The sequence below is a fragment of the Panthera uncia genome, chromosome E1, assembly GCF_023721935.1.
Source record: "Panthera uncia isolate 11264 chromosome E1, Puncia_PCG_1.0, whole genome shotgun sequence".
NCBI lineage: Eukaryota > Metazoa > Chordata > Mammalia > Carnivora > Felidae > Panthera > Panthera uncia.
The window spans coordinates 31,367,476-31,381,409 of NC_064814.1; the positions used below are offsets into that span (position 1 = coordinate 31,367,476).

Consider the following 13,934-nt stretch of genomic DNA (forward strand, 5'->3'; position numbering starts at 1 on the left):
CCTTCACTCCCACCTTCATACCCCTGTCCAACCTCCATGGGTCCTGCCTACCTCCTGGACGGAGGGGTTCACAGCACGCCTCTTTCACCAGCTTCAGTCTCTCAGCCCCTCAGGACCTCACCTCTGAAGTTCACCTGGCATTGGCCATGCGGTTCAGCTGAATCCAGACCTTTATGTCCTCTAGGCTCAGTGGGGGGGTGGGGGGTGGGGGAGTGGGGGGGCAGACAAAACCCGCCCCTGGAGACTAAACGCTCTCTCCTCCCCCACTGGGGTTGGGGTGCCCAGAAGGTGATCGCTTCTATGGGAGAGAGGGACAGGAAAGGAGAGACCAGAACTGTGCCCAGCCTTTGAACTTAGCATTCCACCCGAGTTTCTCAGCTCCCATTGTGTGCCTGGACAATTGTTGTCCCCAGGTGTATAGGCAACTAACCCCCCTCCAAAATTCTGTTTATTTATTTATTTTTTTAATGTTTATTTATTTTTGAGACAGAGAGAGACAGAGCATGAACGGGGGAGGGGTAGAGAGAGAGGGAGACACAGAATCGGAAGCAGGCTCCAGGCTCTGAGCCATCAGCCCAGAGCCCGACGCGGGGATCGAACTCACAAACCGTGAGATCGTGACCTGAGCTGAAGTCGGACGCTCAACCGACTGAGCCACCCAGGTGCCCCCAAAGTTCTGTTTAAATTTAGTGTCCAGGGATCCTTGGAAAGGGACAAAAGTCAGGAACCAAGAGCCTAAGGAACTATGGGAAATAGAGTGACCCCAGAGGAGGAGGGAAGGTGTAGGGGACTCTTGGAGTAACAATCTGATCAGCCTCGGGGGGTTGTCCCCCACCCCCAACAGTACGCTGGCCCTTGGCAGCCCCCCCATTCTTGGCGAAGGCTAAAGGGACAGGAAATCTGGCTGAAGACCGTTGGATTTCACAGGAAAGCCTGGGGGCTACAGGCTCAGGACCAAGGTAACTTCCTCTATCCCTCTCCTCCTCCCCTTTCTTCTGGGCTCTGGGTAGCCGGCTATCTTCAGCACTCCTGCCACCTGCTCCTGGATTTCAGGAACCAGGAAACAGCAGAGCTGGATGTGGTTAATGGTCAGTTAGGTGACACAGCCCAGGGCCTCTCTGGGATCAGGTCAGTGCAGTTAAGAGGACTGGGGCTAAACTGTAGGATAGCTCTGGAATAGAATGAGATAGTGCTTCCCCTGAAGAACGCTGGCAATGCAGCTGCCATTCTCAGGCAGGACAAGTACCCCGTGACTAATGGCTGTTTGTCCATCTCCTTGGGCCCTTGTTAGGCTCCCCTGTTATTTGGTCTAGCCACACCTCCTACCCTGGCCACCTTCCTGCCCTCACTCTTGTCATCTATGCTCAGACCACATCTTGACCGAGGAACAAAGGACAGCAACACATCCAGAACACCCTCCTGGTATGCCCACAGATCCTGTCACTTGAGGGAAGTGGAGCCCAGTGGAGCCCATGAAGGAGGAGGCCATTCTTCCAGCCTGGCTCTGCCAACAACTTGTTATGTGTGAACTTGGACAAGTGGCTCCTTGTGAATCAGATTCTAGAATTTTATACTTTTGAAAATACTTTTTTAATGTTTATTTATTATTGAGAGAGAGAGAGAGAGAGAGAGAAAGAGAGCACAAGTGGGGGAGGGGCAGAGAGAGAGGGAGACACAGAATCCGAAGCAGGCTCCAGGCTCTGAGCTGTCAGCACAGAGCCCGACGCGGGGCTCGAACTCAGGAACCGTGAGATCATGACCTGAGCTGAAGTCAGATGCCAACCGACTGAGCCACCCAGGTGCCCCGAAAATACTTTTTTTTTTTTTAAATTTTTTTTAATGTTTATTTATTTTTGAGACAGAGAGAGACACAGCATGAACGGGGGAGGGGCAGAGAGAGAGGGAGACACAGAATCGGAAGCAAGCTCCAGGCTCCGAGCCATCAGCCCAGAGCCCGACGCGGGGCTCGAACCCGCGGGCCGCGAGATCGTGACCTGAGCCAAAGTCGGACGCTTAACCGACTGAGCCACCCAGGCGCCCCCTGAAAATACTTTTTTAATCCTACAAGTAATATATTTCCACTCATGAGAATTTAGAGAACACAAGCAAAAATAAAAATAAGTCAAAATCACTTATAATCAAGTGAGGTTATGGGTAAATTTTTTCTTTCCAGGCTTGTCATTTTTCATACAAATAAGCAGGAAGAAAATAATTCCTCATAATCCCACTACTCGTAAATAACCCCATTTAACAATTTGATATCCTATATGTAGATATAATATGTATTTTTTTTTTTTTTTTTTTTGGAGAGAGAGAGCAGGGAAGAAGGGCAGAGGGAGAGAGAGAGAATCTTCTTTTTTTTAAATGTTTATTTATTTTTGAGAGAAAGAGAGAGAGAGAGAGAGAGAGAGACAGAGCATGAATGGGGGAGGAGCAGAGAGGGAGACACAGAATCCAAAGCAGGCTCCAGGCTCCGAGCTGCCAGCCCAGAGCCCAATGCGGGGCTCAAACTCACCAGCCTGAGTCAAACTCATGACCTGAGCCAAAGTTGGACACTCAACTGACTGAGCCACCCGGGCACCCTGAGAGAGAGAATCTTAAGCAGTTTCCACATTTATCATGGACCCTGACACAGGGCTTGATCTCACGACCCTGGGATCATAACCTGAGCTGAAATCAAGAGGCAGACACTCAATCGACTGAGCTAACCAGCTGCTCCTAGATATAATATGTATTTTAAAATGTGATAAGAGCATACTCTAAATTTTGTCTTACAACCTAGTTTTAGTACCTAACAATTTAGCCTGGACATCTCTCTATGTCAATAAATATAGACTCAGTCCATTTGTATATCTGCATAATATTTTGTATGAAGTACTATGTACTAGTATATGAAGTACCAGTATTATTCACTAATTCCCTCTTGTTAGATACTTGGGTTGTTTCCCATTTCCAGTGTTATAAGCAGTACTAGGGTCAACATCTGTGGGGTTAAATCTGTAGTCCTATCTTCAGTTATTCCCTCAGGCAAGAAGTTCTAGATGTAAAATTGATGCATATTTGGGTAGCAACATTTTTAAGGCTTTTTAAAAAAAAATTGTCAAATGGCCTCACGAAGATTGCACCTCACCCTTCCATTAGCCATGCCTGAGCGCACCTGTTCCCCGTTGCCCTCATCAGCTCTGACAATTAGCGTCCTCTTACCCTTTCAGGGGAATTGTCAAGGCTCAAGAGGACAGAGATAAGCCCCTTGCAGCTCATATGAGAGAGACGGAGCTCAGTGAGGGAAACGACTGTGTCAAACGCAGCAGTGTGGCACAGCTCAGAATGATCTAGCTGTCAGGTCTCCTGACTTCCACACCAGCACTCTTCACCCGGTGGCCTCTGCATCCTCACTCCTGACCTTTCTTTCGGGCATTTATTCAAGTACTGAGCCCTTGCAGGGGCCGCTTGCACTGTGCTGGCCACTGGGCGTACCCCGCTGAGCACAGTGCGGGCTTTGTCCTCAAGGAGCACACAGGAGAATACGGAAAGGCAAACTGATGGCACATGAGAGCCTTGTGCGGTGTTCTTTGGGGGCATCAAAGAGTAGCACGTGGACCAACTGGAGGTACTTAGGAAAGATTTCTTGAGGAGTTGGTGCTTGAGACAATCTTGAAGAATGTTTAGAAGTTGACCAAGTAGGGGCACTTAGGTGGCTCAGTTGGTTAAGCACCCAACTTCAGCTCAGGTAGTGATCTCGCGGTCCGTGGGTTCGAGTCCCATGTTGGGCTCTGTGCTGACAGCTCAGAGCCTGGAGCCTGCTTGGGATTCTGTGCCTCCCTCTCTCTCTGCCCTCCCCCACTCACGTTCCAGCTCTGTCTCTCAAAAATAAATAAACATTGAAAAAAAAAATTAAAACGGGGGGGCACCTGGGTGGCTCAGAGTTAAGTGTCCGTCTTCGGCTCAGGTCATAATCTCGCAGTTCGTGAGTTCCAGACCTGTATTGGGCTCTGTGCTGACAGCTCGGAGCCTGGAGCCTGCTTCAGATTCTGTCTCCCTCTTTCTGCATCTCCCCTGCTCACGCTCTGTTTCTGTCTCTCAAAAATAAACATTGAAGAAAAAAAAAAGAAAAAGAAAAAAGAAAAACTAAAGCCTTTTCAACGAATGATGTTAAAATACCCTTCACTCTCTGCTGCTGTGCAGGTGGGAGAATTCTTAGGATGTACAATCCCAAACCACCTGCCTTTGGCTCAGGGCTGGAGCAGTGGGCTTGCATTTACCTGCAGAGACTTGAGATGCTCCTTGACTTTTACAATGTTTCCAACCACTTAATAATGAATCAACTGGGCTGACCGCAATGCTGTCCAGTGTGTACCTCTGCTGACCCCTCATGTAGGCCGTGTTTATTTGAGGCCCAAAGGGCTTCTCAGCGTGCAGAGTAACCAGAAGGAGACCATGTCTGTGGGAGGAAATATTCCAAACAAGCCTAGTCCCTTAAATTACCCCCAGTTCCCATCCCAGGGGTGGCCTCTGGAGGGCGCTGCAACTACTCCATCTCAAGACTACAGTCCTGGGAGGAAGTCCGCCCCCCCCCAAACCCTCCCCGCGCGGGCGCCTTCCCTTCTCCCCACTTACCTTCCCAAACACCCCCACCCCAGGGTAAAGTCCAACTGCCTGTGGGATAACGGGCCCTCTGCTACTGCTTGCAAAACAGTGCGCTCTTTCTTAATGCTGTTTAGGAAACAGTTCAGTTGGGATTACCGCCAGATTTCCTGTGTGTGTGTGTGTGTGTGTGTGGTTGGAGAGAAGGAGGCTATGGAAGCTGGGCGGAGGCAGGGTCAATGACCCCTCAGACACAGCAATTGCACCTGGCCCAAAGACCTTCTTTTCTTGCTCTTTAAATTTTTTAAAATTAATTTTGAATCGTACAGGTAATACGTGGATACATTGTGAATAAAACTAAAATGTCACAAATCCCGTGAAAGCTCTCTTTAGATTAGGTTATTGCACCATCCCTAATTCCAGTCTCCTTCCTCCACTCCTCAGACCCACACCCTGTTGCCATTTTTGTGTTTGTCCCTCCAAGCCTTTTACTTTACATTCATTTATACATATGGATCTGTGGGAAACATTTGTCTTCCTTTGTTTTCCCACAAATGATAGTACATTAAACATTTTGTTGGGCAATGTGCTTCTGTCATTCAACAGGACATCTTGCAGATCTATCATATACTACTTAGAAAACAATCTCACTGTTTTAAAAACCTCTCGTACATTCTTCTGTGAAGTTATACCTCCATCATGCGACCATTCCTCTCTTGATGGGAACTGACATTTTCCCATTTTTTCACTATTAAAAACAATGCAGCAAGAAGCCTCTGTACACACAAACACACACCCACACACCTTGTCCTCCAGGGTAAAGATTGAGAAGTGAGCCACAGGTTTGTGCATTTAAAATTTTTAATAAATCCGTAATACCAAACTGTCCGCCAGATTTATCAAAATTCTCAAGGGCAAAGACTGGAATCACATTATTCGTTCAATTTTTATTTCTTTCGATAATAGCCAGCATCTTTTTATTTGAATTAGCTGTTCTGTAAATGTCCTGTGTTTGGCGTTGTCCGTTTTTCTATCGGATTGTCATTGTTTTATTTATTTGTAAAAGTTACCATATATTCTGAATAATACTAATCTGTTAGCTGTTTTGTATATTGTTAATATTTTCCAGCCTGTAACTTTTCACTTGTTTTTTATAGGGTCATTAAAAAAATTTTTTTTAATGTTTATTTTCGAGAGAGACAGAGCACGAATGGGAGAGGGACAGAGACAGACGCACACACACAGAATCCGAAGCAGGCTCCAGGCTCTGAGCTGTCAGCCCAGGGACTGACACAGGGCTCAAATTCACGAACTGAGAGATCATGACCCGAGCGGAAGTTGGACGCTTAACGACCAGCCACCCAGGCACCTCTATAGGGCCATTTTTTACGAAGTGGTCAGATTGATCAATCTTTTCCTTTACGGATTTTCCTTTTCAGACTTGTATAAAATGATCTTTCCTTTTTCAAGAACATAAACATACTCTCCTAGATATTCGATTTTCCACATTTAGATCACTAAAGCATCTGGAATTTTTGAGTGTGAAAAGTGTAAGTGCACAGTGCAAGAGTGGACTATATTCATTTCCAAATGGGTAACCAGTTGTCCCAATGCCTTCTGTTTTTTCCCCAACTGAAATGAGATACTGCCTTTTCTCACTTAACATAAATGTGTGTGTTTTTCTGGAATATTCTATTCTACTGATCTACTAGTCTGTTGATTCCTATGTCAATATCATTGCAATTTCCCTAACTTTTTAATATTTTTTATTTCCATTAAGATAAATTCTTCTTCCTCATTCTTCTTTTCAAAGGAATCTTCAACATTCTAACATATTTACTCTTATGAATATTTCAATATCTAGTTCCATGAGAAATCGTATGGATATTTTCATTGATATTGTATTCAATTTATACATAAATCTGGTGACAATTGGTATCTTTAAGATATCGTCTTCCTATTCATATACATCCATTCATTCAACATATGTTTCCCGAGTACCTGTGGTCCAGCACTGTTCTGGGAACTAGGAACAGAGCAATTACCAAATCACTTACTCTCCTAGAATTTACATTCTTGCGTAACACAGTACATCATTTTATTTGTCTACCTTTATATTCTTCATTGAAATGTTATTGTTTTACCTTCTTGTTAGGTTTGTTCCTAAGTACTCCCTTTTTGAAATAGGTATATAAATTTTGTCATTAAGTTTCTCCACAGAACTTGTAAAATCATATAAGTGTTTTCTTTCTTTAAAAGTTTTAGTATGCTTCTTTTAGTTCTCTAGAAGGCAGAGACATAGATCTGAAAAACACTGGACATTTTTAACCCCCACCCCCATCCTAGAAAGGTTGTGTTCTCTAATGAACAAGGTTTAAACAAAAAAATTTTAAGTGACTATTCAAGCTATTGTTAGTTGCAAAAAATAGTTCCCAAATTTGTCTCAGGTAGTATTGTAGAGATAAAGACAAGTCAAATGATATGATTATACAAATGTTGAATGGATATTCAATTAAACCCCTTTATACCTGTGGTTATTGGTAGTGGGGGTAGGGTAAGTGTCCATGAGACAAAGTTAAAAAAAAAAAACACTAAAAACATGAAGCACTAAACTCAAAGTAAAAGAATGCAACAGCAACTCTACCAATCAGATTAGTTAAAATCGTAAAAAGCTAATAAAGCCAGCACCAGTCAGTATGTGAAAATATAAGTGCAGATTGGCCCCCACGACACGGGATGGCAATTTGACAATGTCAGTCAGAATCCAAACTGTACATTTGTTCTGACTCAACAATTCTACTTTCAAGAAGAAATGTATCCTTCAGATGCTTTGTTAGGAAATCATAAAGATACCTGCCCAAGAGTGTTCATTTCGGTCTCATTTCCAACAACCAAAAGACCAGAAACAAGCCATATGTCCATCAAAAAAATGTTTGACACACTGGTCATTCATATAATGGTGTTTTATGCAACCTTTAAAACTAATGAAGGTGGGGGGGGGGGCGCTCCTGGGTGGCTCAGCTGGAAGAGCATGTGAATCGTAATTTCAGGGTTGTGAGTTCAGGTCCCACGTTAGGGCCTTCATAAAAAAAAATAAAAACTAATGAAGGAGGCCTATACACAGGAATACAGAAAGATATGTTGCCAAAAGAAAAGAGCTAGTTACAAAGCATATACCACATGATACAATTCATGCAAAACACACAGACACACATGCATGCTATGGGCATATATATATACATTTAAATATGCATAGAAAATCCTGGAAACAGGCACAGAAGCCTATTAAGTATGGTTACCATTTGGGGAATGGAACTGAAAGGGTTGGGTGGAGGGTGGTTATTTTAAAACCAATGCTCCTCTGATAGTTTCACAAAAAAAATAAAATAACTTCATTACCAAAAAAAAAAAAAAAAAAAGGCAAGACAAAACAAAACTAGTAACATCTCCCTCCACCTAACCTTCCCAAAGTAGCAAATTTTGATTTTTTTTTTTTTACATAATCAGTGGTTTTGGATTACTTTTGCTTTGGTTTACTTAATATGAAGTCAAACACTACCAAAGATTGAAATGATAGCATCGGCATATGGGGTAAGCATTTTGCCTGTGGGAGACTTCAGTAGCATGACTGATAATGTGGCTAAGTATAAAACTCAAGTTCAAATTTCTTTCTCTTCAGCACTTGAAAGACATTGCTCCATTATCTTTACACATCCAGTACTACAATTAAGTTCTCTGTTACAAGTAGACTCAATTAAGCCCTATTTCAGGCAAAGCAGAATTAACATGAGCTACAGGATCCATCGGCCAAATCTGACTATGGAGATGTCACGGAAATGAGACACAAAAGTGAAATTGTTGGAGAAGAGAAAATAAAAAGAGCTGGTAAGGGGAACACAGACTAAGAGGGAGAGGGGCCAGGTTTCTCCAGCACGGGATGGGGCTAGAAGGAGCTACCCAGTCCCCCTCCTCTCTGCACGTTCTAGCCCTCATCAGATCAGTGCCCACCATGTAGAGACAGCAAGGCGGGGAAACAGCCCCTCAAGGCCAGCAAAAGTTTGTGAAAGGGGACGTTACATGGTGATGCTGGACCCTGGCTGGGCTGGGAAGTGGAAACACAGCTCCTTTCCTCTACCCTGACGACTAGACTATTATGACCTAATGGGAAGTTCTCACTTGGGCACAAGTACATGGAGAATCCCTAATGAGTAAGATCCCCCGGGTAAGTGCAGGGTGGAAACAGTGGATGAGCCCAAATTATAACCACAGAGTCTCTCTAAGCTGTGAGTCTCCCACCAACGCCCTTATCTGTGCCTTGTACACGCTCTTCAAACTCAACAGGAGGGGGACATACCAGCTCGTAGGCTTTCATCCTCTATCCTTCTCCCAGGTCATGACCAAGTGAAATTTATCCCAGGAAACTCAGGTTGGTTTAACGCTGAAAAATCACTGAAATTTACCACAACTAAGACAGAAAACCATATAACCTCCCATTAGATGCAGAAAGATCGTTTGACAAAGTCCAACATCCATTACTGACTATTTAAAAAAAAACAAATCAAAAAGCCCAACTCTGCAAACTAGGAGTAGAAGAGAACTTCCTTGAATCTGATGAAGGGTATCTACAAAAATATATGTCACTAACATCATTATTCATAGTTAAAGACTAAATGCTTTTCTTTTTCCCTAAGACCAGGAACAAGGCAAGTGTGTCCACTCCTATAATTTCTATTTAGCACTGTACTAGAGGTTCCATCCAATGCAGTGGAGGAAGGAAGGAAGGAAGGAAGGAAAGAAGGGAGGGAGGAAGGAAGAAAGGAAGGAATGGAGGGAGGAAGGGAGAAAGAAAGAAAGACAGACCGAGACAGAAAGAAAGAAAGAAAAGGCATCAAAATTTGAAAGGACGAAGTAAAACTCTTTGTTTATATACAGTATGATCACATATGTAGAAAATTCTTAAGAACCTACAAAAACTACTAGAACTAATAAGTGAGTTTGGTAAGGCTGCAGCATACAAAGCCAAAATATAAAAATCAGTTGTATTTCTATATACTAAGAACAAAGAATCTGAAATTTTAAATAACAATACCATTTATAATAGCATCAAAAATATGAAATAATTAGGGGAGTGCCTGGCTGGCTCAGTGGAGCCTGTGACTCTTGATCTTGGGGATGTGAGTTCGAGCCCCACGTTGGGTATAGAGATTTTCTTTTTTAATTTTTGTTAACCTTTATATATATGAGAGACAGAGAGAGGCAGAGCGTGAGAAGGAGAGGGTCAGAGAGAAAGGGAGACACAGAATCCAAAAGAGGCTCCAGGCTCTGAGCTATCAGCACAGAGCCTGACGCAAGGCTCGAACAAACTCACGGACTGTGAGATCACAACCTGAGCTGAAGTCGGACGCTTAACCCACTGAGCCACCCAGGTACCCCTGGGTGTAGAGATTATTTAAAAATAAAACCTTAGGGCAGCTGGTGGCTCAGTTGAGCATCCCACTTCAGCTCAGGCCACAATCTCATGATTCATGGGTTTGAGCCCCTTGTCGGGCTCTTTGCTGACAGTGTGGAGCCTGCTTGGGATTCTCTCTCTCTCCCTCCCTCCCTCCCTCTCTCTCTGTCTCTCTCTCTCTCTCTCTTTGTCCCTCCCTGATTCGCACTCTCTTAAGATGAATAAATAAACTTAAAAAGTAAATAAAATCGTTAAAAATGAAATAATTAGGGATAAATTGGACAGAAGATGGACAAGATCGAATTACCAAGAGAAATTAAAGACCTAAAGAAATGGACAGGTGTACTGCGTTCATAGGTCAGAAGGCTCAACATTGTTCACATTGTCCCAACTGATGTTTGTCGAGTCTCAATGTTGAGTTTGCCTTGGCCTTAGTAGTTGAGAGCCCCTGCAAGACAGGGCGAGCAAGGCTGCTGACCTGCAGGGATTCGGTGAGAGAGGGAGGGGGCACTTTGGTGGCTCCTCGCCTGGGCAGTGATACTTCTGGTTTCTCCTGGGTGTCACCAACCCCCTAGAGTACCACCTGGTCTCTGACCTACGCTGCCACTCCCGCTGTTGTATCTAAAGGCAGACGCCCTCGAGCTCGAGCCCCACTTTGGGTAAGCCCACTTCTCTATCTCTGCCCTTCATGGGATTCTCTCTCTCTCTCTCTCTCTCTCTCTGCCCCTTGCTCACTTGCTCCCTCTCTCTCTCTCTCAAAAAAAAATAAATAAATAAAAAATAAAGACAGACACCCTCACCTTTGCCCCTGGGCCCCTGGGGAGGAGAATGTGCAACAGTCAGTTGACCTGGTTGCTCCCCACACAGAATCTGGACTAAGCAAGCTGCCAGTAGCCCCCAGGGTTTCTTCTGCTCTGTCTGTGCCACCTCTAGGCATGGAGCAGCACACGGGGCTCACACACACACCCTGCTTTGAGGTTTCTGAGGACGTTCTCCCATCTGTTTTTCTGTCCTCTCTCTGCTGTTCTAGTCTACTAAGAGTCCCCCCCCCCCCACCGCCCTCCTGCTTTCAAGTGGAACTATATAGTTTCCTTGCATTTTTCTTACATCTGTTGTTTCTATGCACTTAGTATGGGAAAGTCAACATTGCAGGAGGTGTTCAGTCTGCCGCCCTGAAACTGGTGCCTTCTCTGGGGTTTCCCGTCCCCTCGCCAGGTCTCTTTCTCCCACCAGAACCCCGCCGCAACTCCAAACACCCGGCCCTGCCACCAGGGGCTCGGGAAGCTGCCACACCGTCTTCTGTGGAAAAGAAACTCAAGAGCTGCTTGGTGTTCTTGTCCATTGGTTTTGCCCCAGTCACCCTCGGATGTAACTTCTGAATTCCTAAGTCAAGTGCAAAACCCAGCACGACCCGCCCCTCGAGGAGCCCTTTGCCCCAGTTAGAGCCCAGCATGCATTTTGTGAAAATAGACTTTATTATAATAAAATGTCTTTTTAAACAAATACCCCCACCATTCCACACCCCTGGAGACCAAGGCCGGGGGTGGGGGTTCAGTCGAACGATCTCCCACCACAGTGAAGGAAACATGCAGAGACACTCACCCAGCCGCAGGGTTAGAGGGGGTGGTGAGGGTAAGGGTGGAGAGCTCTCTACCCCATTCTGGACAGGGAATGTATGAAAATAGCTGCATAAATCTGTCCTCTTCCTCAGCCCCCAGACTCCAACAGGGGCCAGAGGAAAATGATGCAAACGAGAAGTTGAATCCAATGAGCAAAATAAGGCAAACCCAACTCCTGCTTTCTGCCCGCTGGCCCCAGGGCCTTTGGGGGTGGGACACACAGGGGCCAGGAGGCCGGGCTGGCAGGGAGGGGTGGAGCACTATGGAGCGGGGTTAGGCCCGCTTTGGCATGGCCTGTCTCCTTCCTGGGCCTGTGCGGTGGAAGCAAGGTGGAGGAGGCTGGACTGAGGCACTGAGTATGTACATATATACAGGGTTCCGCCCGCCTGCCCCATGGGGAGGGGGCTCCAGGGGATCCAGTGCAAACTTGCCTTCAGGGAAAGGAAGACATGTCAGGATAGCCTGCGCCATCGGAGCGGGGAGGATCAAAGAAGGGACTAGCATCGTGTGGCGGGAAAGTAGGCATAGGTGGATGGACGGGGAGTCACAGGTCCTGGCTCTGTGACTGAGGTGCTCAGCAACCTTGACTGAGTGATTTCCTCATTCTGCGGCTCAGTTTCCCCTCCTATAAGAGGAAGGTGCCCCTCCAGAGGATTCATCCTTGAGGACTCATCTAGCTCTGACCTTCAAAGAGTCTCTGATTCCCATCCAAGTGCCACAGTGTTAACTCAGAAGAATGGGCGTCCAAGGCCTTCCCCACCCCGTGACCCCAGGGGCCTCAGCGGGCCACTTCTGCCTGCAGGATGGGCCACAGCATCACTCCTTCTTCCCAGAGCCCAGTTTCCTTAGGAGCTGCTTTCCCTTGGAGAGGAGACCCCACACCTTCTCGCTTGTGCCCTGTGGCCCCCCCAGTTCAATTGTGGGGAAGCTGCCAGGGCCAGGGGCACAGGACCAGACTCTGGGCAGTAGGGGCCCTTGTGCTGAGCTGGCCCAGTCCTGAAATGTGAGAGAAAAGGGACAAGGTCAGGGCCTGGCTCCCTGCCCCAACCTGACACCTTCGCCCTACAATCTCAGGTACTTACAGCCCTCCATGTCACAGACCCATGGTCAAGAACCAGAGCCCCACTGCCCCCCCTCACTTCCCCCAACACACAGAGCTCAGAGAGGTGAATGTGTATGATGATGCTGAGGGAACACTAAGCTGGGAGTCAGAGGGACAGACATAGAGTCCAGTTCTGCTTCCAGAACCTGGGCAAGCCGCTCCCCTTCTCTGGGTCTTCCTAAAGGGTACTGGGCTGACAGAGCTCAGGAGTCCTCGGACCTACCCCTCGGGATGGGTGCCCCCAATTCCCCCATGTCACCCCCTCACAGCAAGGAAGACCAGGACCACTTAGAAGCAGCCACCGCCGCCCCCCTGCCCCACTAGGGAAAGCAGTTCCTGCACCGCCTCACAGACAGAAGCAGCACGCTCAGCCAGTCCAGCAGATGCAGTGCTCCAGTCCCATGAGGAGGAGATTGGGACTCTTCCTTAAATGACCTCTCCGAGGGCTGTGGGGAGCCAGGGCCAGAGCCGCACCACTCAGCCCCACCACTAGCTCTGGAGGCTGCCCTGCTGCCTCTGTCAGCATATGTCCCCTGCTGAACCTCCTCCTAGCTCCACTGGCAACCATGAATGGCTCCCCTTGCCACAGGCCCAGCCAGTGCCATTAGTGGCCTAAAGGCCAGGGATTGGGTGAACAGGAGAGCCACCGGGAAGCCTCCCTACCCCTATTCCCCATTCCCACATCCTTACCTCGACCTCCTGTCCCTGGCACAGCCCAATCAGATCTTGCCCGCCAACGAATTCCCCACCCCTGCCCTCCAGTCCCTTCCTCAATGCCTGCCCCCGACTCACCACCACAGCCTGGCAGTCTCCTGGCCAGAGCCAGCCATAAAGCCCAGACCAGAGGCAGGAGAGCTGGGTGCCCAGCCTAGGACCCCCCAACCCAAGGCCCTGGTGACATGGCAGGGCCTGCCCTCAAAGAGGTTTGCCGGCACCTAGAGGCCAAGGTGTCTACCACTAACCAGCCACGCCTTCCCAGGGCTCCTTCCATAGCATCCCAGGAGGGAGGGGTTGCTGGGGAAACAAACGAAGGGGCCTCTGAGCCCCAGAGATGAATGGTTTGGGGTTATCTATGGATTTCAATCGTTTAAGCCCCCCTTTTATTCTCTCTGGCAGAGAAGATTGAGAATTGGAAGTAAAATCATGCATCTGATCCCCTAACAGGTCATGATGCAGAGGA

General features: G+C 47.0%; 1 protein-coding gene and 1 long non-coding RNA gene across 2 annotated transcripts in view; one reads left to right on the forward strand and one right to left on the reverse strand.

The window, feature by feature from the left end:
• The first annotated feature begins 872 nt into the window (after positions 1–872).
• LOC125927449 (uncharacterized) lies at positions 873–11,348 on the forward strand. The gene is made up of 3 exons (XR_007459343.1): positions 873–959; positions 8,355–8,469; positions 11,267–11,348. It is a non-coding gene; the product is annotated as an uncharacterized LOC125927449 (long non-coding RNA).
• Positions 11,349–11,426: 78 nt separating this feature from the next.
• Positions 11,427–13,934, reverse strand: part of TSPOAP1 (TSPO associated protein 1) — a 29,580-nt gene continuing 27,072 nt past the window's right edge. The window contains exon 31 of the mRNA XM_049637813.1: positions 11,427–12,648. Coding sequence (XP_049493770.1) covers positions 12,469–12,648 — 180 coding nt within the window. The 3' untranslated portion in view covers positions 11,427–12,468. The remainder of the gene's footprint in view (positions 12,649–13,934) is intronic.